Source organism: Copadichromis virginalis, linkage group LG12 (genome assembly GCF_057382275.1).
Source record: "Copadichromis virginalis isolate Kocher_CV1m ecotype Utaka linkage group LG12, C_Virginalis_male_GT1.1, whole genome shotgun sequence".
NCBI classification, from domain to species: domain Eukaryota; kingdom Metazoa; phylum Chordata; class Actinopteri; order Cichliformes; family Cichlidae; genus Copadichromis; species Copadichromis virginalis.
In genome coordinates, this window is record NC_140629.1 from 13,330,278 (window position 1) to 13,356,297 (window position 26,020).

The 26,020-nt window shown below is 41.7% G+C and overlaps 3 protein-coding genes across 7 annotated transcripts in view; 2 read left to right on the forward strand and 1 right to left on the reverse strand.

Moving 5' to 3' along the window:
- Positions 1-1,246: 1,246 nt before the first annotated feature.
- vsig8b (V-set and immunoglobulin domain containing 8b) lies at positions 1,247-11,710 on the forward strand. 3 transcript variants are annotated; one of them, XM_085474763.1, is made up of 9 exons: positions 1,247-1,317; positions 6,978-7,134; positions 7,398-7,492; positions 9,323-9,483; positions 9,612-9,810; positions 10,057-10,209; positions 10,325-10,447; positions 10,627-10,765; positions 10,855-11,710. In XM_085474763.1, exons 3-9 carry the CDS (start codon positions 7,420-7,422, stop codon positions 11,105-11,107), a joined length of 1,101 nt encoding a protein of 366 aa, XP_085330889.1. In that variant the 5' UTR covers positions 1,247-1,317; positions 6,978-7,134; positions 7,398-7,419; the 3' UTR covers positions 11,108-11,710. The 3 variants fall into 3 exon arrangements, with proteins under 3 accessions (XP_085330889.1, XP_085330888.1, XP_085330890.1); XM_085474762.1 differs by lacking the exon at positions 1,247-1,317 and having other exon boundaries at positions 6,460-7,134; XM_085474764.1 differs by lacking the exon at positions 1,247-1,317 and having other exon boundaries at positions 6,461-7,134; positions 7,413-7,492.
- Positions 11,711-13,540: 1,830 nt separating this feature from the next.
- tas2r202 (taste receptor, type 2, member 202) lies at positions 13,541-16,730 on the forward strand. Its single transcript, XM_085474768.1, has one exon. The coding sequence runs from the start codon at positions 14,899-14,901 to the stop codon at positions 15,835-15,837; it is 939 nt and encodes a 312-aa protein (XP_085330894.1). The 5' UTR covers positions 13,541-14,898; the 3' UTR covers positions 15,838-16,730.
- Positions 16,731-18,775: 2,045 nt separating this feature from the next.
- The window catches only part of dock5 (dedicator of cytokinesis 5), a 39,367-nt gene continuing 32,122 nt past the window's right edge, over positions 18,776-26,020 (reverse strand). For 2 of the 3 annotated variants that reach the window (XM_085474766.1, XM_085474765.1), the window contains 8 exons: positions 25,811-25,987; positions 23,364-23,447; positions 23,145-23,282; positions 22,729-22,901; positions 22,427-22,571; positions 22,071-22,230; positions 21,742-21,860; positions 18,776-21,609 (listed from right to left, as the gene is read on the reverse strand). In XM_085474766.1, coding sequence (XP_085330892.1) covers positions 21,508-21,609; positions 21,742-21,860; positions 22,071-22,230; positions 22,427-22,571; positions 22,729-22,901; positions 23,145-23,282; positions 23,364-23,447; positions 25,811-25,987 — 1,098 coding nt within the window. In that variant the 3' untranslated portion in view covers positions 18,776-21,507. The remainder of the gene's footprint in view (positions 21,610-21,741; positions 21,861-22,070; positions 22,231-22,426; positions 22,572-22,728; positions 22,902-23,144; positions 23,283-23,363; positions 23,448-25,810; positions 25,988-26,020) is intronic. The other variant, XM_085474767.1, reaches the window with a different exon arrangement.

Consider the following 26,020-nt stretch of genomic DNA (forward strand, 5'->3'; position numbering starts at 1 on the left):
GACAGGTGGCAAAGCTGAAGATGTTTCAATTTTAACTGGCAGTGACCAGAATGAACACTGGTAGAAAGGAGTACATCAGAGGAGACAGAGTTGGAGAGGCAAAACTGAGATGGTTTGAACGTGTGCAGAGGAGTGATAGTGGATGAACTAAACATACAATGCTGGATATGAAGCTGCCAAGCAGGGAAAAAAGAGGAAGACTACAGAGAAGATTCATGGATGGAATGAAAGAGGACACACAGAGGGCTGGTGTGACAGAGGACGGTGATAGCGATAGTGAGGAATTTGCATTTTGCTGGTGAGCATTAGATGACAGGATTATGGTAATACCTATTTCATGTCTGTGGTAAAGTAGGTAGGTAAGTAATTTCCTGTCTCATAAATATCAAACCAAAGCCAGCAGTCAGTTAGCTCAGCTATGCACAAAGACTGACACCTCCAAAAAAAAATCACCAATAAACACTTAATATCTTATTAGATCTGAAATCAAAGCGTAGGAGAAGAATTTGTGGATTTATGAGGGATTACTTTTGTTTTAGACTCTGAAGGCATGTAAGTTAATAGAGGGTGGCTGTCTGGTTAGGAGTTAGAGCAGGTTGTTCATTAATCACAGAGTTGGGGGTTTAATCTGCAGCTCCTCCTTTCCACATGTCAAAGTGTCCTTGGGCGAGAGACCGAACCCCAAATTGCTCCTGATGGTCAGGTCTTGCATGGTTCGTTGCCACTGATGGCATGTCCGTGTGTGTGTGTGTGTGTGTGTGTGTGTGTGTGTGTGTGTGTGTGTGTGTGTGTGTGTGTGTGTTAAGCTGTTATAATGTCTAAGGCCAAACTTGTTTTAGATCAAGACTAAGATTGAATTTGTAATACGGAAGGTTAAGTTGCACAGAAGCAGTTTGTAGATGATAACAGTGGATAGAGTGTCCTACCAAATTGTGAAATATATGCATGAGCACTTGTGTAATCGTTGCATGAGTCTTGTGTTTTCTAAAGCACGCTTGTATTACTACCAAGCAACCGAACAAAGCCGGGTTCACTCGTTTGTAGCTGTGACAGGGAACGAGGGCAAACAGCATCAAACGGATGCAAATTTTACTCCTCAAACTGTTAGCTGTTTAACAGAAAATTGCCATTGCAGTTGTTTTCTCATTTTAAACATTTGCAGAATGTGTATATAAATCCATTCAAATGATATTCATTTCAGCAGAAAGCATTTTTTTCCCAAATGAATACATTTCTTTTCTTTATTTGACCCAGGGAAAGGGTGCACATGAAAGAAATTGAGGCCTGGTCGTATCTGCTGGGATGAGCCCAGGTCAGGTCAGTAAGGGATGATTTCATATGAATGCAGGAGCACACACACACAGAGGGGGCCGGTAAGAGACGGACAGGGCTGGTGAAAACTTTATGGATTTTTTGACAGTCCACCAATGCAACGGTCCACTGGGATTTTCCAAGTATGCCTGGAGGCTAGTACACCACTGACTGAAGATACAACAGCATAACATCATTCTCAACAGCCTTCCTTCCAACACAGTTGTTATATGAGGCTGTTATTCGAGGAACATTTCCCTTAATTGGTCATTTTAGAGAAAAGGAAATTTCAGGATTAAAGTACATCATTATATCATAATTCCCCAGTGTGTGCGGGGAAAATGAGCTATCACAGAAGCAAAGAGGGCAGAGACAGATCTGAAGTTCTTTATCAGAGAATACAGTTTCCATCCTACTCCTGCAAGCGAGGCTTAGGGGACTCTGGTCTCTGTGGACTTTCTCTGTGTGCCAGACTTCACTGGGTTTAGCACAAGAAGCACAACTTATTGGATTATGGTGTCCAGCGTTTATGCTCATATTGCTAGAGGCTGTGTGTGTGTGTGTGTGTGTGTGTGTGTGTGTGTGTGTGTGTGTGTGTGTGTGTGTGTGTGTGTGTGTGTGTGTGCGCGCGCACGCCATTGCTGTATGTGGGTGGGCAGCTTGTGAAGATAGAGATGGAACAGTAAATACACGACAAACTCCCGTTTACTTTCCCATTTTATAGGTGGGATTTCTTTATGGAGCCCTGCCTTTTCATGTTCACAGGTTAGCCGGTAAACAATCCAGAGGGGGGCCGTACTGTAAATGAAACGGGACTGTTAAGGCTTTTCTTGTTTCACGTGGATTTAACCGCACCTGTCTAATTTCATTCCTCGAGAAGTTTTGTGTCTGCCTGGACAGGATAAGGTTTTTGGCACTCGTCCTCAGTTAGATAGACTCTGGGGCTGCTGATAGAATGCTGCATAATTGTGCACATGCAGATTTGCAGTGGAAGTGATTTACTGGTACACTCTCTGTGTCTGTGGTGCCTGTAATTGCTGTAGCATCGCATTGCATAAATGTTCTGTGTTTATGATGCCTGCTTGATAAATGAGTCCATAATTTTATCTAATAAATAGATCTATAAAATACTTTTGTTCTACTTGTAGAATGCCTTTTGTTTCATGGTTGATTCATCTTTTTTGTTTTCATGCTGTGCACTGTATCACTAGTTGATGCATAGATGGAACTGCATCCTTTTAGACTGCTATAAAAATTAGTTATATACCACAAGATTCCCAGTAAATCTCCAGTAAATCATCTTTATGGTTAATTGCTGTAATGTGCATTACATTCTATGATAACACAGTGAGTTATTGTATGTTTTGAAACTGCACTAATATCGTCTTAACGTATTAGCAGCGCTGTGCTCATTCTTAAATACAGTTCCCACAGTGTGAATAAGGCACGGGCACATCAGAGTAAAACAATGTTGCTAAGGAACTGACCATGTCTATCTAGTTATGAAGAGAGTTATGGTGCTTATTCAGTGTAGTAACCCTGCTCTGCTTTAACAGATTACAGCCTAGGTAGGGATTTTGTATCATTAAGGCTGAAGTTAATCCTAATCTTATTTTTTTTCTCTTTTGCTCTAAACCACTTTCTGCTTTATATCCTCTTTCAGTGTGTCATGACCTCGCTCACAGCTCCATAAAAGTTCAAATGCAGGGAAGACATAAGAAAAACACAACCAGAGGATGATCAGTGTAAGCAGCAACAGAGACAGCGTGGCAAGGCCATGATCATAGTATCAAAATGTATCTAGATTTTCCCTACATTTTGATACCATCTATCCCATTTCCTCAAATAGTTGGCAGTGGGAGGTGGTTTCAGGAAGTTGCTAGTAGTTGCTTATGTGAAATTTATGTATATTTACTGCACGTATGGTACCAAGAAAGATGTGGATTCACTGATTTGTTGCTAGCAGTTGTTAGTATGAAATTGATCACAAAGAAAGTGAGTGTTTGTGGGGAGTACAAGGTTTCCAAATACCTTGCAGGTGAATGTTCTCTGTAAGTGGTTTGAGTCACTTTTTCAATGTTCACTATTTGCTTGGATAGCCAATGACAAGTGTTTGCAGACAAACTGGCATATTTCCATGCAAAGTACTGTCAACTTCAGCAACCAAAGCAATCACAAAGAGGTTTTTGGTATATCCCCTGATAGATTTCACCCAGCCACCAAACTCCAGCAATCACTCACCGACCTCTTGGAGATTATAATTTTTTTTTTCTAGTGACTGGAGGTTTCCAGAGAATTGCCAGCTGGTTTCTAGGCCTGTATGACTGAGGCCTTAGGCAATGAAACCCATGCACCACAGAAAGATATGCAGTACCACTGCACAGCCAGTACAGGTTGCAGAGGGCCATAACAAATGCAAGAGACATAAAAATAATGGTAATACTGTCTGCACCAGTTTCAAAATCATAAATATATGAGAATGAAAGCATAGCAGATAACTGATGGGATTTCATCCTGCTGTGTATAATGCCATTCAAGTACGCTCTGATGGTAGATATGCCCTTTCCTTAGTGAGTTACTTATTGAGAGGATGAATCACAGATGCTGGGAGGAATCCTTGCATTTCCCTTTTTATTATTTATTCGGCAGCATGGCACAAGGAAAGCATGCGGTGCTGGAGCAACAGGGGGAAAAAAACTGCTTGGAGAGCGGGACTAATCATGCCAGTTTCACAGCATAACAAGACAACAGTTAGAATTGGATGACGACTGGAAACCTTAAAAGCAATGCTAGCTCTGGTCCCATTACTGCACAGCCTAACGAACACCAGCCGGGCTGTAGAGTGTATTTATGATCTGCAGGACATCTGCAAATACAGACTGATTGGTATAAAAGAAAAAGACCAAAAAAAAAAATCAATTTCACTGTCAGAGTGGACATTTAATTGCTGAGTTTCAGGAGGTCATGAATAAAGTGTGTGGCCCAGATTGTGCTGGCTGTATTCCACTCACGTTGCTCTTTGAGGGGTTGAGTGACTGCTCCCCTCTGCCAGAAGCGCCATCCTTGTCCCAGTGGCGTTCCACCTTAAAAAGAGGAATATGTGTGCCCAACTGGCTCCCTGACATTGACACACCGTGAGTCACGCTGCTGTGCTATTTCAGTATGGCTGCTGGCAAGCCAAGCCTTTCTGTAGCCTCTCCCCTCCCTGCTTTGGTCATTTGTTTGCCTCCCCTGCTATGCTGTTTTCTTGTAATTTGGACATCTGTCAAGGTGGTTTGTTTGCAACCCTGTGGTGTGATTAGGCTACCTGTGCCAAATCTGGTAAGAGAGATGTGGGTTGAAGCGAGCCTTGGCTCTAAAGACAGAGCCACAGCATGGCTGCTCCACATCTACCAAGTTTAGCGGGATAATTACAAAAGCACTGGGCGATCAAGATGCTGTGAAAGAGATGCAACAAGTCGAGAACATTCAGGTCAGTGATCACAAATGTATTCATCATGCTTGTCTACACGCTCTCCTGCAGTGTTAATGGTGGTCTTGTCAGTGTCCTAGTACTGTCTGTTCAGTCCCGCCTCGCCCTGTCACACAGCTTGCTCAACTCAGAGCCAGTGCCAGAACCTCCTCTTACACCAGGGGGAGGAAGTGGGGCAATTAACCACCTGCTGATAAAGGAGCCATACCGCACAGCCTCACACATACCCCGATATTTGGTGGATCACTCATGGACACATTCAAACCCAGACTTATGGGTGTGGTGTCACTCAGGCGCACTGCGTGAAGCTCTAGCAGAAAGCTTGCAAACATACAGTGAGCACCAAATGAGAACAGGGTTGTGCTGATTTCAGATTTGCTTTCTGATCATGTTTCATACTGAGCGTTACTAATTTGTTCATCTCTTTAATGAACATTATTGGCAGGATCACATTAACCCAGCACTTAAGTTTCCTAATGGTTAAGGTCACGCTCCGCGCTCACATCATACTGTACGATGTCATTCAGTCAGTACTGAATGATTCCAACGGCACATCTCACTTCATTGAAAAGATCTTTTTTTTTATTTTTACATCATTAGCCAGACAGATATATTGCATGTTAAAACAAAGTAAATAAACCATAATGAGCCTCCATTATGCTTTTTCCTTATTTTCTGTGATATATTTGCTCTGTTACTCGTCCATGCTCATACACTATATTGCCAGAAGTGTTCGCTCATCTGCCTTCACAGGAATGCTCATCTTAATCCATAGGGTTTAATGTGTCGTCGGACCACCCTTTGCAGCTATAATAGCTTCAACTCTCCTGTGGAGGCTGTCCTCAAGGTTTAGGAGTGTTTATGAGAATTTTTGACCATTCTTCCAGGTCAGACACTGACGTTGGATGAAAAGGTCTAGCTCACAGTCTCCACTCTAATTCATCCCAAAGCTGTTCTGTCAGGTTGAAATCAGGACTCTATGCATGCCAGTCTAGTTATTCCACATTGACCTCGCTCATCCATGTCTTTATGGACCTTCCTTTGTGCACTGGTGTGCAGTCAGTGACCCATTCTTTCACAAATTCTTGTAGAAGTAGTCTGCATGCCCCGGTTGATTTCCTACACTTGTGGGCAGGGAAGTGATTTGAACACCTGAATTCAATTATTTGAATAGGTGAGTGAATACTTTTGGTAATATAGTGTATTAAACACGTGCAAACTTTCAAATAATGAGATCAGCTTGTGTATAAGGAACTTAGTGTGAGCCAACAGCTCAAGCTTTAGTCTAGAACATTTGGTTTCAGAAGGATTTTTTCGGTCTTAGAAGTCACTGAGGGTGGAAATTCCTAATATGGTCATTGCAGGCTGTGAGCACAGGACTGTGTACCTGCTGCTCAAACTTTCTGTTTACTAAGAGCATGCAATCAGAAGTAAGATGGCTCAAAGAAATGGGGAAAAAGCTAAAATAGCATTTTTCAGATGGTGGATGAACTGAGGAGCACCAGGATAAGAAAAATAACACATTTATGAACTGAAAATCATAAAAGATGCCACAGTTGAGACAGAAAAATAAAAGGAATTGATTTCTGGCCTAAATCAAAACTTTGTGTTTTGGTAAATCATTCATAGCTGATAAGCCATTTCAACCTCACTAACAGCATGAACGGCAGTGGCAGCTGCCGCACTGCGCTTTGCCGCTCTGTCACGTTAAGTTGTCTTTTAGTCCCAAATCAGCATGGATCTCACTATGTGCCCTGTGTGGCAGAGCAACAAAAACCAGTCAGTGTATGTTCATGGGAGTGTCAGGAAGACGGGTTACACAAGGGCTGGCAACATTTTTTTCTGGCCCATTCGGTCTTAAACAAGTATCATAACTTTCCTCTTACCTTAAAAATAAGCATACCACAAAGAACTCTACAGCATGCAGCAGACTTATCATACCGTAGTTTTAGGAAGAGAGAGAATTTGCATTGTTATGAAATAACAGATGATAGATGTGATAAATAGATGATAGATAAAACTGTGAAAAAAGCAAGATGTAGGTGTTTATTAAACTGTTTTCAGCCAAGACACACACAGAGACTGGAAACCTAAACTAGCAAAAGTCTCTTTTCACATTTTTTGATTATCTTTTATTCAAACAAGAAAAAATAAAAACAAGTATGAAGGGGGCTTGGCGTGTTTCCAATTCTAGGAGTGGCCAACAGGTGCACTATGGACAGAGAGGGTGTGGCCATAGTTACTGCACCTGAGTTTCACCCGAGGACAAAATAAGCCTGCTACACCTGTACTGTCACACCGGTTAGCCTTCAAGGACACACTTTTGTTGTGGATTGTGTCTTCACTTTAAGGTATGTCGGAGCTGTTATTTTTATTCTTCCCTTTATAGCGTTTATCGATCAACATTTGATTTTCTTGGTAGTTTGTACAGACAAACACACACACACACACAAAATAAACCGTCACGACTGAGTTCTCAGGTGATGTAAGTTTATAGATAAACAACTAAGCAAAAGTGATAAAGGCTCTGGGGGAGAGGTAAATGACGCCAGACATCTTTGCTTTTTGATGCCAAATACAAGCCTTTAGATTAAAACTCTTATTTTCCTGATAGTGTGTTTGCTCTCAGGTTGAAAATGGAGCCAGCATTCACGAGCGTCAGGCTAAAGGTGGCTGTGCTGTTTCTGGTGACAATTCAGCTGAGAACAGGTGAGTGTGGGGTTTTTCTTTCTTTTTGATTACATCTAAGGAGTTTGTTTCAGGTTTCTGAGCATGTTGAATCAGGGAACACAACGATCACCAGCAGAAGAGTTGTTTTTCTTAGGAATTCTGAACCTGAATCTGATTTGTGATCCACACAGCAGATACAGTTCACTGTAACTCAGCTGATGATCTGACCATTTCACGTACTCACTGAAGGGTGCGTTTGTAGTGGGGATGGCTGAGAAGTACCCTGCATATCATTCATACCTTAAATTATTGTGGCTGAGGGTCAAACAGCTATGTGCATTTGCAAAGCGCGACCCTGATGGATTTTATTGTGACCAGGGGAGTAATTAGCCTCGGGCCCCCATCCAAGCTGTCTGTATTAAATATAAGAGCAGCATAAAAATGCAAAAAAAAAAATTACATCAAATACGCCCAGAAAAAACCCTCAAACCTCAACGTCCCCTTCATTATTCAGATAATGCTTCCTAATTAGACCAAAAGTTCACCGCCTTATATAAAGAGCCACGACTGATTCTTTCGGCTCTATCGTGACTATTTGAGGAAAGCACCTGGGCGTGTGCATTTCCATTCACAGGAGAAATAAACAACATTAATGATGGCAGTATTCCAACCATCATTTTATTTACGATGAGAGACATCCAGGGTTTAGCATTGTACGTGGCAATTCCTTTAAATTCCTCTGCATCATTGATGTAAACACTTCTACGTCTGCTTCTGCTGTTATGACGAGTCAAAAAATTATTCCAGAGAAGAAGTAGGGGTGAGCAGGAGGAAACACACACAAAAAAAAACAAAAACTGTGAGGCACCTTTGTATTTGCCAATGAGGGGAGGGCACAGGGATGTGCATGTTTGTACTGAGCTCAGTGGCTGAACCTACTGGCAAGTTAGCTCAGTGGCCTCTTCACGTGGAAATCGCATCTTCTTTAGATCCCAGTGTTTTGCCCTTGGGGGGTGCTGGGAGTTGGGGAGGGCGGCTTTCACGGTGTAAACATTTGACTGACTAATTTGTTTTTTTCCACACTCACTTCATCACATCTGCCATTGTGTACGCTTTCATAAATACCCCTGACATCCTCTGCTTTGTTGTGGTGCCACTAAAGTGCATTCTGAGTGCTTTCAGAGGGTTATAGTGGATTTAATGATGAGCGATGTCAAAACAGAGGCTGATTTGATTTGAGCTCCATTTAGATATTTTCTGAAGGTTGGACACCCGAACAAAGGGGGAGGGATGGCGAGAAGATAGAGTCGAACATTATCGAGATAAATAACTCTGATCTGTTGAAATGTGTCACCACGCTATCAGTGTTGACTCTGGCAACAGTTGAATAAAAATCTAAGGCCAAAAAGAGTGAGTTAGCGGGGAGTGTGTGTCAACTCAGAGACGGCTCGTAACTAGCTCATGTGTTCAGCTTTCATCATTATTTGCCGATATATTTCAGACAATTAATAAGCCTCCAGAGTTTAATAAGTTAAATTGAATATGCAACCCCAACCCAAAAATCTAAATAAACTTTTACTTTAATTCATGTCCAAGCCCTCAAAATCTTCAGTTTGACTTAAAAGGCCTATTAGTCTCACATCAGCACTTCTTCTCCTCCCTGAGACGGCACAGGAGCGCAGGCCCAGAGCTTGAATGCCATTAAGTGGGAGAAATATTAATACGTTTGAGAGCGAAATTCATTTTATTCTGTCTTCTTTCTGTCTCTTAACTTGGGTACACGACTGTAAGAATCCAATGGAGAAAGAAAGCATTGTTCTAAGTTAGACGGAGCTTAATAGAATTTTTGGTTTCATCCCATGTTAACAGAGGCGATGCAGATAACATCCACGGGGCCGCAGACCATTCAGTATGCAACGGGAACGACTGTTAAACTGGGATGCACCTATACTCCAGCCGCAGCAGACACAGGACCGCTGGATATTGAGTGGTCCAACGTCAGTCCGGACATGACACAGAAGGACACAGTGGTATGTTGCATGTGTGATGACAGAGAGGAATTATAGAAAGACAGAGAAAATATTGCATTTAGGCTCAGTTAGCTGGAAAACCTGAATCAAAAAATAAGACATTACTCAGTGCAAATCTTGCCTCTCAGATCTTATCATATTCAGGTGGCCAGACCCACTACACGGACAACAGCGTCTCCAAAAGGTTCAGTTTCACAGGGAACCCCGACCAGGGAGATGCTTCGATCTCTATCACTGGTGTGACAGTCTCAGACACCGCCACATACCAGTGTAAAGTCAAGAAGCTCCCAGGCATTGACATGAGAAAAATCACACTGGTTGTGTTGGGTGAGGACAAATTGCTTTTTTTGTTTTGCTTCTTTCTTTTTTTTTAACCGGTCTAACTTGTTTCATTTCTCAGCCGTCTGCTTTTAAATGTGCTCATTCACATGGAATGCAAAGGCTCCTCCATTCTTTCTGTCTCAGTAGATTACCTCACTGCAGCCATACCCAGATGCTTCAGTGTTGAATCAGAGCATTGCACTAAAATAGTTTTTGTGCCATATGGGTTGTTTCTTTCTTTTTTTTCATTAGTTCCCCCATCAACGCCAAAGTGTTGGGTTGAAGGTGGTGAGGAGAAAGGAAGCACAGTCTCCCTCCGCTGCGTATCCCGTCAAGGATCCTCTCCCATCAGCTATGTGTGGACGAGAGAAAACGGAGCTGCAATTCCATCCACTGCTACTCAAAGTAAGCAACTTAGCACCAGGATGCCTTTTTCTAAGAATGCTCTTCTCTAAACACTAATGTGGCTGTGTTTGTGTAGGTAATGTGCTTGTACTCAGTGCTGTCTTCTTTCATTAAGACCAACAGAGTGGGGAGCTTCTGATAAAGAACCATACAGACAGCAACACTGGAACTTATGTCTGCGAGGCAGCAAACGCTGTGGGCAAAGGGCAGTGTAAATACGTACTGCGTGCATACAACCGTAAGTCTACAATATCATCATCTTATTTTCAGTTTAACAGCTCTGAACACTCATATCCTGAAGGTACCTTTTTTGACTTGCTTTTATGCAAAATCACATATAATCCTCTTGTTGGATTTGGAATTCAAGAAGGTGAGCTGCACACGTTTGATTTCTAAGCAATACATTGCCTCTTCCAGCTACCAATAAAGCAGGTGTGATAGCTGGCGCTGTGATAGGCGCTCTGCTGCTTCTGCTGCTCCTCCTGCTTCTCATCTGGCTTCTCATCTGCTGCTGCCACAAGCGTCGCTACCAGAAGGAGGTCACGAATGAAATAAGGTATTTTATGGCCGTTTGAGGCATCTGTCAAACGATCTCAGATTGGTGCAGCAGCTTAACTGAGAACCTGCATGGCTCTACTTTCCCAGGGAGGATGCGCAGGCCCCGGAGAGCAGGCCCCCGAGCAGGAACTCCAGTATGCACTCCAGCCGGCACTCCAGCCTCCGCTCAGTGATGGGATACCGCACTCACCACGGCGTCATCTACAGTTCCGTAAGGGGCAATCTGCCTACGGTCAATGAATCGGGCCCAATCTTCACAAATGGAAGCAATGGGTCGACCACAGGCGGGGAGATACCCGCTCACCTCACATATGACCCTAAATATGGATACGCCGTGTGACCACAAACCTCAAGCCTAACAGGCTCTTAATTTTATTTTTAGTGCTCAACTACACTTTATGATAAAAAAAAAAAAGACTCAACACCTTTTAAATAATATTCTGTGTCTGAAGTATATAAGGGCCAAGAGTTGCAATAATATATACATGTTTTTTAAACCAGGGAACAATGGGAGTGTTTGCATAGCTACTGACTCATAAAATCCTACCCTCATGTGACATATTATATGTATCAGCTGACTTTCATGAAGCACTTTAGCACATCACTGCTAGTGTAAAGCAAACAGAAGAACAGGTTTTCATAATCACAAATAAGATTTGCTTTGTTTTTTTTAAAACTGTATGTAAAATGTATATAGCAAAGCAATTATTTTTTATTATGGTGCTTTTTTTCCTTCTTGTTATTTTTTTATTTTGTACAGTTTAATGTTTTAATTGGCAAGTCAAGGCGAACAACAAATGTAAATGGCATTCGGGTGTTTGTGTTGTCGGTCCACATGGGTCACATGTGTACAAATGTAACTTAATTAGAGAGATTAACGAATGAAGAATCCATTAAAATAAATATCTAGTGCAAAGTTCTTGTTTAAAAAAAAAACTCAAAATCTTGGTCATTTAATATGCTCGATGTGTTCTCACAGCTTTCACAGTTGCTGCTATTTTCAGGGGTGTAAGTGGCTCGATAATTGGGGACACTTTAGAATAGTTAGCTTTACCTCTGACCCTCTTTATGGCAGTTTGCTTTCTGGTAAAAAAAATATATATAATAATTTGTAGAGCAAAACGAAGCAGAATTGCCTCGTTCATGTCCTGTGCAGGGATGCATGTCTGATCTTTTTGGGGAGGGGGTAGGAAGAAGGTAAACTAGCTCTTAAACTAGCGGTACTGACCTGCAGCTGACACCTTCAGTAAGCAGAGTCAGCACTGTGCCTGCAGCCCCACCTCTCTTCAAAAGATCCCATCTTCAAAAGGTGCGTATATTGAATGAATACGAGCTGCTGGTAGTGGTGTGGCTTGGTCAGTAATTCTGTTTCCAGTCCCCTTCAGGGCAAGGGGCACCCCATCCCAACCCACCACACAGCTACACCAACAGACTGGCATAACACAGTGTTTAATGTGCCTCTGCTGTGCTTGACTTTGTCGTTTGTTTGCTTCCCAAGAAGACAAACACATCCTCTGTGGGTCCGTGTTAATGTCTGTGACTTTCTGTTTGCTCTAACCAGTATTTTTTCCCCCTTTCTTTCCCAGTAAATGCACATCCGTCAAGCTTTCTCATGTGCTCACACGTTAGCCTGTCCTTTGATCCATGCAAGAAGCAGGAAAACGGATACAATAATTAATTACAAATACTGTTCTGGAAGCCTCGTTGGAAAATCGCAGTCTTGCTTTGGAGGGCAGAAGTTTTAACAGGGTTGGCATAGTAAAAGAAATTGTATTATTATTATTTTTAGAAAAAAGAAAAGGCTACCACCGCAGTCTGCTTTCAAAGAGCTTTTGTATGGAAAACTGCTTTTTAATGCTCTTGTGCAACAAAAAGGCAGAATCTGTCCCTGAAATTTGGCTTAAGGTGATTTTTTTTTTTTTTTTTATAAAGAAAAGTGTGACTGCAGACTGTTGGGAAAGCCATACTGTGTGCTTATGAAATCAGCATCTTGCTTGTTTTGACTGGATAAATGGAGTAAACAAGAAATCTAAATAGAGTTGAACTATAATTTTAAGTCAGCACCTCATTAAAAAGAAAGTTGGGGTGCTCCACAGCACAAGCTAAAGTGATAAGGTGCTGCATGAGCACGGCTTGTGAAGGTGACTTAAAGGTGATTTGCTGTTCTTATCAGGTAAATGGGCGTGTGGGCGGTTTGGTGTTTGTAAATATGTGGCGGACAGCAGGAATAAGTATTTGCATGCGGCGCGTGTTGGATTGTGGTTTGTGGATTGGCTGAGCTGCTGTGCTGCACTGACAGACGTACAGTAAAGTCATTGGATATCAATATGCACTGCTCAAAAAAAAATGGAAGGACTTTTTAATCAGAGTGCAGCCTCAAGTCAATTAAACTTGTGGGATATTGATCTGGTCAGTTAAGTCGCAGAGGGGGTTGTTAATCAGTTTCAGCTGCTTTGTTGGTCATGAAATGAAACGAGAGGGGCAACAATGAGACAATACCCAAAACAGGAATTTTTCCCAGAACCAGTTTTACAGGTGGAGGCCACTGACATTTTTCCTTCCTCGTCTTTTCTGACTGTTTTTTCACTAGTTTTGAATTTGAAGTCAGTGTTATTATTGGCAGCATGAGGTGCCAAGGTTTGCTGTGTCTCCCAGCACAGTCTCAAGAGAATGGAGGAGACTCTTTGAGACAGCCAGTTACTTAAGGAGAGCTGGACAGGGTCATAAAAGGTTCTTCCCGTATCAGTAGGACTGGTATCTGGAGGAATAGCATGGGCACTGCCAGAGCTAAAAAAAATGGCCTCCAGCAGGCTGCTGGTGTGAATGTCTCTTACCAAACAACCAGAAATAGGCTTCATGATGCCCAGTACTGTGCAGCTCGATTGGAATTTCCCATAGAATCCCAGAATTGGCAGGTCCACCGCTGGCACCCTGTGCTTTTCACGAATGAAAGTAGGTTCACCCTGAGTACTTGTGACAGACGTGAAAAAGTCTTGATAAGCTGTGGAGAATGTTATGCTGCCTGTAACATCATTCAGCATCATAGGTTTAGTGATGGTTCAGTGATGGTTTGGGAAGGCATTTCAATCAGGGACACACAGACCTCTACAAGCTTGACAACAGTGCCCTAACTGCCTTTAGGTATCTGGATTAAAGTTCCTTCGGGTGATGTGATGACAGTATGCAGGCAGTTCTATGACAATGAAAGAATTGATACCCCTGAATGGATGCAAATCTCTGGGACATTGTGTTTTGGTCCATACAATGCTGCCAGGTTGCAGCTCAGACTGTCCAGAAGCTCATCGATTCCCATTGAGATCTGATGTTTTCAAATTGTCCCTTTATTTATTTATTTATTTTTTTGATCTGTGTATAATGAGCACATATCCTGTCCACCTCATGTCAATGCAAACCAGCTGTCGCCACTACCTGTGGTCAGGGATGATGCAAATCGTACCCAATGTGAAAATATAAATCCCCATGAAAAGAAAACTTAGATCCAAGACTTTCACCTTGCGTGTGCATCCTGCAGACAACTCCAGGCAAGGATTAATGCTTGAATAAACAAAACAAAACAAAGGATTCCTCAGCTGCTACCAAAGTTATTGAGCCAGACCGGGTATTGTCACGACTAACAGGCAAAGAGAACGTAAGCAGAAACCTTCAGTTGGATTCACGGCAATAAAAAACACAATATCTGACCCAGGTGAGCTTCGCTAGTGTAGGAATTTCCTACACTAATTACTCTAACCTTCTTACCTCACTTGTTCGCTTTGCATGTGACCACCTTAAATTTCAGAATTGGCATAAAATTCGAACATTGACCAAAGATTTTAATGGGGCCTATTTGTATCTGTTTAATGAATTTCAAATGCTAAATGTGTGAATCTTTTCCTCGGGCCCTTCTGACAAGCTATGACTGATTCAATTCTGTGACAGAAATGAAGAATCATCTGATTTTTGAGTGTGTGTATATAATTTATTATTCCTCTTCCCCCCCTTCTTGTCATCTCTTTGAACGCAGCAAAACCAAAGCACTTCAGAAGCCCACACAGACTGCTGAGTGTTGCACGGAGACTTAAAGACTACGGTATCCTTGTTAAAGTTTACGGCACAGAAGAGTTTGGGGTTATGTTTGTGTTAATTAAATATCCCCTCTGGGTAATGACGGGTGTGCTGGGCATCACCACTGTCTTTTTTAATTCCTATATCTCTTTGATGAGTGTGTTGAACTACAAGGAGAAAAAGCAGTGGACGCCTTGTGAAACTATCACCATGGCTCTGTCGGTGGCCAGTATTGCTCACCAGATGACTTGCTACTTCTGGATGACCATGGATGAGATGGACAGTAACTGCCAGATTGCCCAGATAGGCTACGCTATCCTGCTGGTGCTTACCTTCAGCTTCAAGTTCATCATCATGTGGAACAGCAGCTTTCTCACTTTCTACTACAGCACCAAACTGGTTCACGAACCCAACCACTGCTACACACATGCCCAAGATGTCATCGTCAAGCACGTGACCATAGCTGTGATTCTCATCCCTCTGTTTGGTTTTGGCACCTGTTTGCCAATGCTTGTGTTGTTTAACGCTGGCAACCCAGCAGCTGCTGGAAACGCGGTTGGCAACATCACCTACAAAGCAAATGGAGACTGTGGACTTGTATTCTCTGACACCACTTCTGTGAAGGTTTATCAAGTCATGTACTTGCTCCTCTCTGATGTATTTCCAGGGGTGGTCATGGTGAAATGCTGCATCTCCATCTCTGTTCACCTGGCCATCCATCTCCAGCACATGAAAGCTAGCACCAATGGAACCCACCCTCCAAAGCTGGGCACTCAGATAAGGGTCATCGAAATGGCTCTTGGTCTAGTGGCCAACTTCCTTGTCCTGCTCGTGGTAGACCTGTATGTCAACTACAAAATTGTGGCGCACCAAGAGAGCACCCTCTATCTCACAATCTTTTTCACATCGCTCTACACGACCGTTGCTGCCGTGGTGCTCATCTACGGCAAGAGGACTCTTTGGAAAACGCTGATACATGATTTTAACTTCTGGCTTAGTGAATAACTGTATTTGTCTTGTCTGAAGGTGCCCGAACAAAAGACTCAAGCCAGCCTTCCTTCAAAAGTTAAAAACTGGGGGACAAAAAAAAGCCAATTTGCTTTCTGCTGGAGGTCTTTGTGCTGAAATCAATTGGTCATTGTCTGAACTTATTAAAAAACTTTGAAGTATTCTTTTATCTTTTGTGCTAGCAATTTCAGTAATGACTACTGTCCTGCTGCATCACCATTAATTACAGTTTCTTGCATCAGAATGGGATTTTAGCTGTGCTGGCCACTTAGAGCTCTGCAAGTGAACGCACACCGGGGCCATATAACCAGCTGACCAGGCCAGTACCTATGAATATTAATATTTCAGTAGTACAAATAATAAGTTAGGCCTGTAAAACAGATCCCAAAGCATGCGTGCTTAGACATGATGTAACTCGGGGCCCATCTGAAAACGTTAAAAAATACATGTGACTGAGGTAAGAGTACAGAGCATATTAATAAAACAGGAACGTATGCAGAACCTGGCTTTAAGAGTTTTTCCCCCCTCACTCAGGTTGCAGATAGTTTAAGCTGCACACAGGGACTGGAGTAACCTGCACGTTAGCTGGAAGGATGCCAGGCCAAATCCCTGCACCATATGAGGGGGAAAAAACACAAACCCGATGAAGAGAAGCCCCCCCCCCCAACATCCTCCTTTTTAGTATATGTGTTCGCTGGCCCTCGACAGAATCGTGTATACCTGCACTCGACAGCTCCCAGGTGTGACTTTATGTAGCTGTTGCTGAGAGTGTGGATATGAAGCTGGTGTTCCTGAAAAGTGCACTCATGCCCAGCAAACCTACTCTGAGTAAATAGAGGGACTTTTTTATAAAAAGGAAAAAATGAAAAAAAAAAATGCAGCAGACCTCCTTGCAATGCTACATTAGTTCACACCCTCTGGCACCACCTAGTGAGGTTCAAAGCAGAGATACAATAGTGCAGCTAATCCCACTACACACAGAGACTCGGGATCCCTCCAGCTGTTAAACGGACAAAGTAAGAAAGGGCGTATTATCCTTTGATGCAGGGGAGTTAAGTCGTACCAAGGCCTCCGCTTCCATTCCTGTCGTCTTCCCCTCTCCCTGTTGGAGGGAGTTGGATTCAACATAACAGGGGCAAGTTAGGTTAAAGATGAGGCCAAGAACAGCTCAATACAATAAAAGGAACCAAAAAATAAAAGCGCTAATATGGCTACAAATGGCCATTTCTTCAGTGATTAACTGAAAGAAATGGCTACAGTTGTAGCTGCTCAAACTGGACCCAGTCTTAACTACCATATGCACATACGGTAGACTAAAGCTGTTTTATTGATCACTTTTGGACTTTTTCCTTTGACAGTTAAAGCAATAAATAAATAAATAAATAAATAAATAAATACTTGTGTTTTTTAAAACTACACTGCATTTAGTGGAAGATAAAAAAAAGATGCAAATTAAGACTTAAAAGACAAAAGGCAATAAATGCGATAATTATCATTTTAAATGAGTGAAATTATAACAAACAGGGGTGGCATAGTGGTGCAGTGGCTAGCACAGAAGGTGCTGGGTTTGAATCCAGGCTGGGACCTTTCCATATGGAGTTTACATGATCCCTCTCTGCAGGTACTCAATCTGCAGTCCAAACATATGCATGGGGTTGAGTTAACTGGTGATTCCTAAATTGGCCACAAGTGTGAATGTGTGCAACAGATCGATGACCTGTTCCAGGGTGTACCCTGTGTCCTGCCCTGTGGATAGGCTCCAGCAACCCCAAATCAGATGGATGGATGAAAAATAAATATTCCACCTGGAACTTATATGTTGTCTACGAACTAAGGAGGACAGTATGTCTTATTTTGTATTCACAGCTTGTTTCTGCTGACCCCAAGTGACCAAAAAAATCCTGCAGGTTGAAAAATAAAATAAATTATTGAATTTTATATCGAATTTTATACCGGAAATTAATTTATAATGACTTGTAAATATTCTGAAAAGCAGCCGCCCAAGCTTCCGCAGTAAGATCTAAATTAAAATACAGTGGACTGGAATAAAAGAATTAAAGTAGCAGAAATATCTAAGAGAAGTATCTCAGAATTGTACTTAAGTACTTTGTTATGTCTGATAAATGAAGTGTAAGAGTTTGCAACTGTGTTGTGGAAAAAATGTTTCAAACTTCGACTGAGTGCTGTCTCAAGGAAATGGAAATTGTGTGAGTGACCTCAGACTGTGGAATGACTCAGACACTCCGATGTGCCACTGGCTTGTAAGTCAGCTGAGAGGAGACTGGAAAGACGTCTGCAACAGAAAGGAACAATGCTGTTGTGATTTCTGCCCTTGGAATTGTTACAGCATTAAGCCGCAAACCTCTTACACTATGAGGTTGTTTCCATGGAGATGTTCCCGAGTATCCAGCTAAAGTTGGCAGTTATTACGTTGCTTCCTTTGCATGAGTGAACATCCCTTTAAATGTCCACTACCCATGAGACTTGAAGGGAGAAAGATACCCCCGCACCTCACTATCCAACAGGAAGGAAGAGGCCATTAACAATACAGATTAGCAACACCAGCACCATCCCACAATTCCTAGAAGAATTGCGTAAAGTCCTCCCTGCTTTCACACGAAAAGCCTCTCCAGCCTATGCACCAGTGAGCTAAAGCAAAGTATCGTTTACCTACACCAACTCTAATTGTGTTTGAAATGCATAGGTCACCACTTCTGTGTCTAGTTTGTTGATGTTTTGAGCTTGAGTGGGTAATTTTTTTTCACGCCATCAACAGCATCCCGATAACTGTCTGTGTGAGTGCTGCGTTTCCACCGAGGGTACAGAGGGTAATCTGTATTCTGTATGGAGGCAAGATTGCAGCTAAAAGGCTTTTTTTTTTTTTTTTCAAATAATCATAGTCATCAAAAAAAGGGAAAAAAATAGGGAGTCTGCAGGCATTTCAGAAACTGCTTTATTTCTGTTAAGTCAACAACAGCTTGTTCATAAAAAAGATCATCATATATCTCTTGAGGCATTGTTTGTATAAAATGTCTTTGATGCACGTTAAGGAATTTCCACTGTACAAAAGAAGTTAATCCCTTGTAAAAACAATGTAAATTTAATAAAACACTGGCAAATTAACAAAAGATTCAACTCTATCATTCTTAAAGCACTTTTACATGCAGAGATTTTGCACATACTGTTTCTTTTAGAACATTTTGACAGCGCACAGGAAAAAGTGTATATTGAAATCATACTAAAAATTTACACTGCACTCAAAATAAACAATCTCTGTACACACTGGGTGTGCAAAACTAAGGAAATACTCAATTCAACGAATAGCAATAATTTACTTGAAAATTAATTGATAAAAAAGAAAATCTACCCACACCTGAAATATCAAACTAAAGTGAACTCCAGAGGTATTTATGCTTGTAGCACATAGCGTTTAGGGTTCTTTAAAGGACCAGTTAGAAAGTTTGGAAAATTTACTCTCTCGACAAGAGAAAGAGACTATACCACTTACATCATTGTCTAAATGATGACTCCATAACCTACAGTTAGCTTAGCATTAGGACTGAAAACAGCTGCCGACTGGAAACAATTCAGATCTCATGATTTCCTCTGGGATTAATAAAATATCCTAATTTGTTCACAAAAGAGGGAAACGTTGTGTTTTACATGTGGCAGAATGAGTATCTCTTGGCCAAGAGCAGTAACTTTCTGATCTTATTTCTGATTGCCACACAATGTCATCTTTAAACTAAAGGTTTCTTATAGTTTCGTGATTTGATTTATTAAGTGAGCTTTGCAGATGGCAGGTGTATTTTTGTGTCTTCTATGTCTAATGCTAAGCTAAGCTAACCTTTTGGCTTAAATTCAAGCAACAACCTGGAAGTGCAAAAAACACAGATCACCTGAAGCTGGCTCCAAAAGTGAGTCAGTCCCCATAGACTCTTGTGTAAAAATACCCAGAGATGAAGTGAATGTTTATAGCCAGGTACAATACTTGTTTTGGGATTGTATGTATAATTAGCTTCAGTCATGGTTCAAAGTTAAGGTCATTTGAACTGTTACAAAAATGAAACCATCTGATCCAAGAAGAGTTGGCCAAAACTGAAACAAACAAATCTGTTTATGTCAGCTGATCTATTAGAATATAAGATCACCAAATGTTGCCATTAGTCTATATCTGCTGGGCACCAATGCAAACATGGACCTGCTGTTGCTGTTTTTTTTGTTTTTTTTTACTGGAATTTCCTGGAATAGTTTCATCTTACCCATGGATGCAGCTTAGCTGAAAACTTAGCACTACACTCAGTGGCCTAAATATGGTCACTTCCTGTTCCAGAAATGCAAGCTGTCATGATTTTAGCTAAATTGGAGGCTTCAAAAATACAGAAATCACAAACCAATCAGTGATGTCATTCGTCTTTTATACACAGTCTGTGCTCCATGCTACATGCCCACTAAAAAGGTACAAGAGTGGCATCTATGATCTTGTCTCCTAACCAATGCAAATATGCAGATTTTCCAAAACGTCCTTTCACTGAACCTCACCATCAACATGATGTAGTTTAGTTTGGATGCACGGGTTACAGTATTCAGTTCATCATCAACATCAAAACAAACGCATAATCTGCAGCACATTCAATAATGCCATCCAGTGTCTCTGAAACATTGTGGTTTAGACACCGTCAACAAACAATAACTACATTCTGTACATTGTTTTCCCTGCTCTCAATCAAGTTCGAAATGAATCTAATGCAGCTTTTTACTGTTCAAAAATGGAATGCTGGTAAACAGCTAGAGGGGAAATGAGTCATCCAGTGTCACTCTATAAGCACACACACTGTTCAGCCACAACATTAAAACCACCAGCTCTGAGTAGGTTCCCCTCATGACACTCGGACACAGGCCACTGATAGGGGACCACACAGAATGTCTTGTGCTGTCTGGGACTGGGACATCGGGAGCAGATCCTTTGTCCCCTGAGGGTTTGGTGCATTTTGTGGAAGCATCATAGGACTGAAATCTGGGAAGTTTGGAGGCCAGGTCAATGCTTTGGGCTGTTTTGGATGCTTTCAAGTAGGTCTTGAGCAGTTTTTTGTGGTGTAGGAAAAGAGCCTGTTGCTACCAGCTGCTTTTCCCATGGGTAGCTGTGCTTGGTCTGCAGCAGCTTTAGCAGGTGTTTGTGGTTAAATTAACATCCACACGAAAGACCAAACTTCCCAGGACGATGCTGGATTATAATGAGATGATCAGTGTTCGTTTCTCCTGTGTGTGGTTTAAATGTTGTGGCTGATTAGTCTACAAATAAAATATAACATTACAACATTGATCATTCCTTGTTCACCACATTCGCTTTGTGTTAAGAAAAAAAAAGTATCTTTTCTAAAAAGAGAATTAAAATCTGTACCTGAAAATCATATATCCATTTTTTGCACGTTAGTACCCTTATTGACAGTCTATTGACAGAAATCCCAAACCTAAACTTCCTCGCAGCTTAACAACAAAATTAAAAGGACTGCTTGGAACTATAATCAACTTGCATCAGAAATATGCTTCCCATTGAAAATCTGATGGTCCTGCAATCTGTACCTTGCTGTGGGGTTTCCACTCTGCCACAAATGAAGCTATGTTTATAAATCACAGCCAAATCATAGAATTAGGGGGGTAATAATCTTACTGGGGGGGGTGCTCATAGGACGGGAACATTGACTTCCGTGCCTTTGGAGGCGGTGGAGGAGGCTTGCTCTCAATTTTCATCGGGAGTGGAGGCGAAAACTTCGGGGAAAAAGAGAAGAGTGCTCGTGTTAGGACTTCAAATAAAAATAAAAACAGAATATTTTAGCGTTTACATGACATTAAATATGTATTTGTAAGGGGGTGTGTGAGATTTTCTCTGAGCAGACATACCTCTGTAGAAAACCCGGAGTTGTCAATCTCATGCGGGTGTTTCTTTGGTGGCATAGGTGGAGGAGTCCCTGGAGTGTCAATGGTTCTGACATCATTGTCAGTGAGAAGTGATGAATAACCTATGACAGGAGAGAGGAAATAAAAGCTTTTCAGGCCACATGCATCAGTGAATACGAGGTGTGTGTGTGACCTGATTAGGGCTTCAGACCAGAATGTGCTTACACAACGGAGCCCTCCTGTTTCTGCGTGTGTAAGGCATAACTTTAAGAGAAAATAAAACGATGACATGCAGTGTTTGACTTTTTTTGGAGGTGGGGGGGGTAACATACTGGAGCTGCGTGGTGTTTGCGGTGTGTGTGGAGAGGCAGGTAGAGGGCTGAGCGGGTTAGACAAGCTGAGCTGAGATGAAACCCCCTGAAACAGGGAGAGGGTAAGCCGGCGATCTCCCAGCTGTAAACTCTTGGGCCTCTGCTGCTTCTCTGGAGGAGTCTAGAATGAAAGTGGAAAACACAACAATGCAAAACCATTTAAGCACAACGGGACTGCTCCCAATTCACAGTTAAAACACTTGACACAATAACAACACGGCCTTTTTAAGTACCTTTGTTTAGTGCATGTTACAGGGGAATAAGAATAACAGAAGAAATATGAAGTGTGTAAACAGTTCTTGGGCATAAGGCCTTACCTCATCTCCATCTGACTGCCTCTCAAGGAGGTTCTGGGATTTGCTCACACTCCACTCCTTTCTGTTCTTTCTAGCAATCCTATTGTCTTCATCGGAGCGGGACAGAACAGACGCCCTGCGATCTCTGGGACGGGACAACAAGGAACTGTTTGTGAATGAAGCAGATATAGAATCAGATGCATAGACGGTGCATTTTTTTTTTCCCAAACAAGGAAAACAAAAGTCTTTTTTTTAAAGTAAGCAATGTCTAGACAGGATGGAAAGGTAGATAAAATAAGCAGCACAAGGATGCTGGGACTAACTCTTGGGAGGAAAGGCAGGAGGGCCCGTCTGAGGAAGCAGAGCCGCTGGAGAGGCCCGAGGAGGCGTTGGAGATGGTTGAGATAGTGGACATGCGACGCAGGGTGGAGGGCAGGATGTAGGGCATCACCACCGAGCCCACGCGACTCTTCTTCTGCTCAGTGAGAGAGCAGGGCTGGGACACACAAATGGGATTAAGCGTCACTGGGGGGAGGAGAGGAGATCTTGGCAGGGGAGGAGCACAATGACAGGCAAAACACAGGTCGCAATAGATTGGTTAAAGGAAGATTTATGGTCCTGCACTAATATAATGTACACTCTGCTTTGAATGAGAACCATTTGATAGGAAGGCAAGAGGGCCAATAGCTTAAGTTGGCACCCTCTTACATTAAATTGAGTTTTTGAGCTGGCAACACACCAAAGTTATGACGCCATATTGCTTCTCCACTTTCTCCCGAAGGTCTTGGAAGCAAGTGACCAGGCGGTTGTGCAAGGGTTTCAGCTGCTCCGTTGTCCTCTCCTCGTGGACGCGAATTCCGTCTGCCAGGAGGGGGATCTGGAGGGGGGAGAGGAGTACCTAAGTGTTTTAGAAGGCTGCTATCATGGATACCGTGGCAATGACAAGCGAAGGATTTACCTGCAGGGCGATGAGGCGTTTAAGTTCCTCAATGCGTTGACGGTCCTCTGGGTGTGCTTGGATGTAGGCGTTTGTGAAGAAAGCCTGCAGAGAATGGAACCAGAATGAAAATTGGACAACTTGGGGTCTTTTTGTGTTGTTAAAGCCTTGTCACTTAAAATACAGCTACTGGCTACATTGAATAGAGCTCCAAAGAGTGGCAAAGAGGCCACAGTGGTATACTTATGAATACAATCAAGTAGCTCATAACAAGCAACAGGCCAGCCAGAAGTTTTGAGTGGGGGAGAAAAAAAAAGGATTTAGAAATTATAATTCACCATTATTGTTTGGAGTTGAATTAATTATGTTTTATTAGAGGGCTTTGGCAGTAGTTGGTCGATTGAATGCTTTATATTCTGGCTCAAAAAAAAAGTTAAGAGCTGTGCAAGCGACATGAAACCAATTCAGCAAACAATGCAGTCTGCAAGGAGAAGCAGTGAGACACTGTTCTACTATAGTTTAATAGATGTAAAGGGTGGCTTCTAGTGTGCACTGTACATATTCAATTTGAAAAAGAAAAAAAGGAGCCTTTTTTCCCATTTGTACAATTTACATTGCTGTTGTCGCAGTAAATGATCAATTCATACAGCCTGCCAAACACTTGGCATGTCCACATGTCCATATGCAGTATTTCTACACCACCACCTACACCAGAAATACAAAAAACGCAGGTGAATTCAAAAGATCATTTTTGGTATGAAGTTCTGTTCGCTGTCATCTGGGTCACGGATGACTTTGTTGTTCTTTGTTTGTTCCCATGGTGAAAATCTTCAAGAGTTCTTATGCGACTAAAGCCACAATGACAAAGCTTATTTCCATCTACTGACTTCTCATTTGATGATGTGATATCAGGAATGCTCAAAAACACACAGAAATAATTACCCTTTCGTGCAGAGATGAGCCTAACAATGAGAAGTATTGTAACAAGGTGAAATGCATCAAAATCCATGTTTTCTCAGAGGACAGTATGTTCTCTGTGATCTCTGTGTGCTCCATGAGCACTGCTGTTCCTTTAATTCAATCATCAGATTAGAGTTTGAATCTGTCCGTTACTTTAGTTAATGACCGTATAACTGCATTCACAGTACTGCACGAGCAGTGTTGGTCAAGTTACTTGAAAAAAGTAATCAGTAACTAATTACTGATTACTTCCCCAAAAAAGTAATCCCGTTACTTTACTGATTACTTATTTTCAAACGTAATTAATTACTTAGTTACTTAGTTACTTTTTAAAATCACAATTTACAACCTGAAGAGGTGATAAAGCGATAGATCTTTCAGCCCAATTCTACTTTTTCTACATAATCCATCATACAAAATGTAATCAAATGGAAAAGTCTCTCTTTTTTAACTTGTTTTATCAGTTTTAATCTTTTAACTTTATGCATCAAACAAAAATTTAATTACATGCAACATTCTCTGACTGGAAGAAATTTGTTTAATATTTAAACCTATTTTCTGCACATTCCAGCACATAAAATAATTTTTGTGTGTTTACACTCACTCTTTCAAATAGATGCAAGTAAAACACAGCAGAAAATAAATAAAGTCAAAGACTAGCGGTCCTTTTGCTCTATTTTCACCTGTAAAGCGGGAGTGTGGTAGGCGGAGGTCAGTTGAAGAATCCGCGAGTTTCTCTGTGAGCTTCCCATTACGTCGTTGCGCACTCGATGCTTGCTTGGAAGTTTAGGGTTTTTTTTCGCTGTAAAAAGAAGTTTTCTTCCCACGCACGATGGACGCTAATGTTTTTGTCACTTTTTATGGAATCAAACTCAAAGTAAGGTCAGTACTTCCACGCTTTAAACGCTGCACGCTCATACTCTCTCCCACAATCGATATGTGATCCATTGTTGATCTGCACACAGCTGTTGTCACTAACGGCGCACTCGCTTACGTCACTGTCGTGAGACATTCTCGCAAAAAATCACAGTTTTAGTAACGCAGTAACGCAGCGTTCCTACGGGAAAGTAACGGTAATCTAATTACCGTTTTTGCAATAGTAATCCCTTACTTTACTCGTTACTTGAAAAAAGTAATCAGATTACAGTAACGCGTTACAAGTAATGCGTTACTGCCCATCTCTGTGCACGAGCTGTTCTTTGAAATCCATGCCAAAAGTTACTATCCCTATACACACTGGTATAATTGAAACAAAAATGAGTGAATGTGTGTTGAGGACGTCTTTGTCGGGAATCAGCATTTCACTGTGAAGCGTGAGATTTTTTTTTTATCTGCTTGTTGTCCAGAAACCATTTTTGTTTGCTTTGAGAACTTCCACAAAGCTTCCAGCCTAATAAGATGACCCAATTACAAAAAAAATCCCTTTTAAATTATTTGTCTGTTAAAAAAAAAAAAAAAAAAAGCAATCTGAAGAGAAAATGTCATATTAGTTTTTTTTTTTAAATGACCTTTTCATAGTTGGAGAAGCCACCCATGACTGCGGGGTCAACTATGCCATTGAGCATCATGGACAGTGGGTTGACGGACAGTGAGCGATCACATGCTTGCTGTTGCACAAGGTTACTCAGCTTTTCGTTGGTTTTTTCCATGGTTTCTACGGCGTTTTTCAAAGGACTGATTTCCTCCTGCACATTAAAAAGACACACATTAAAAATAAA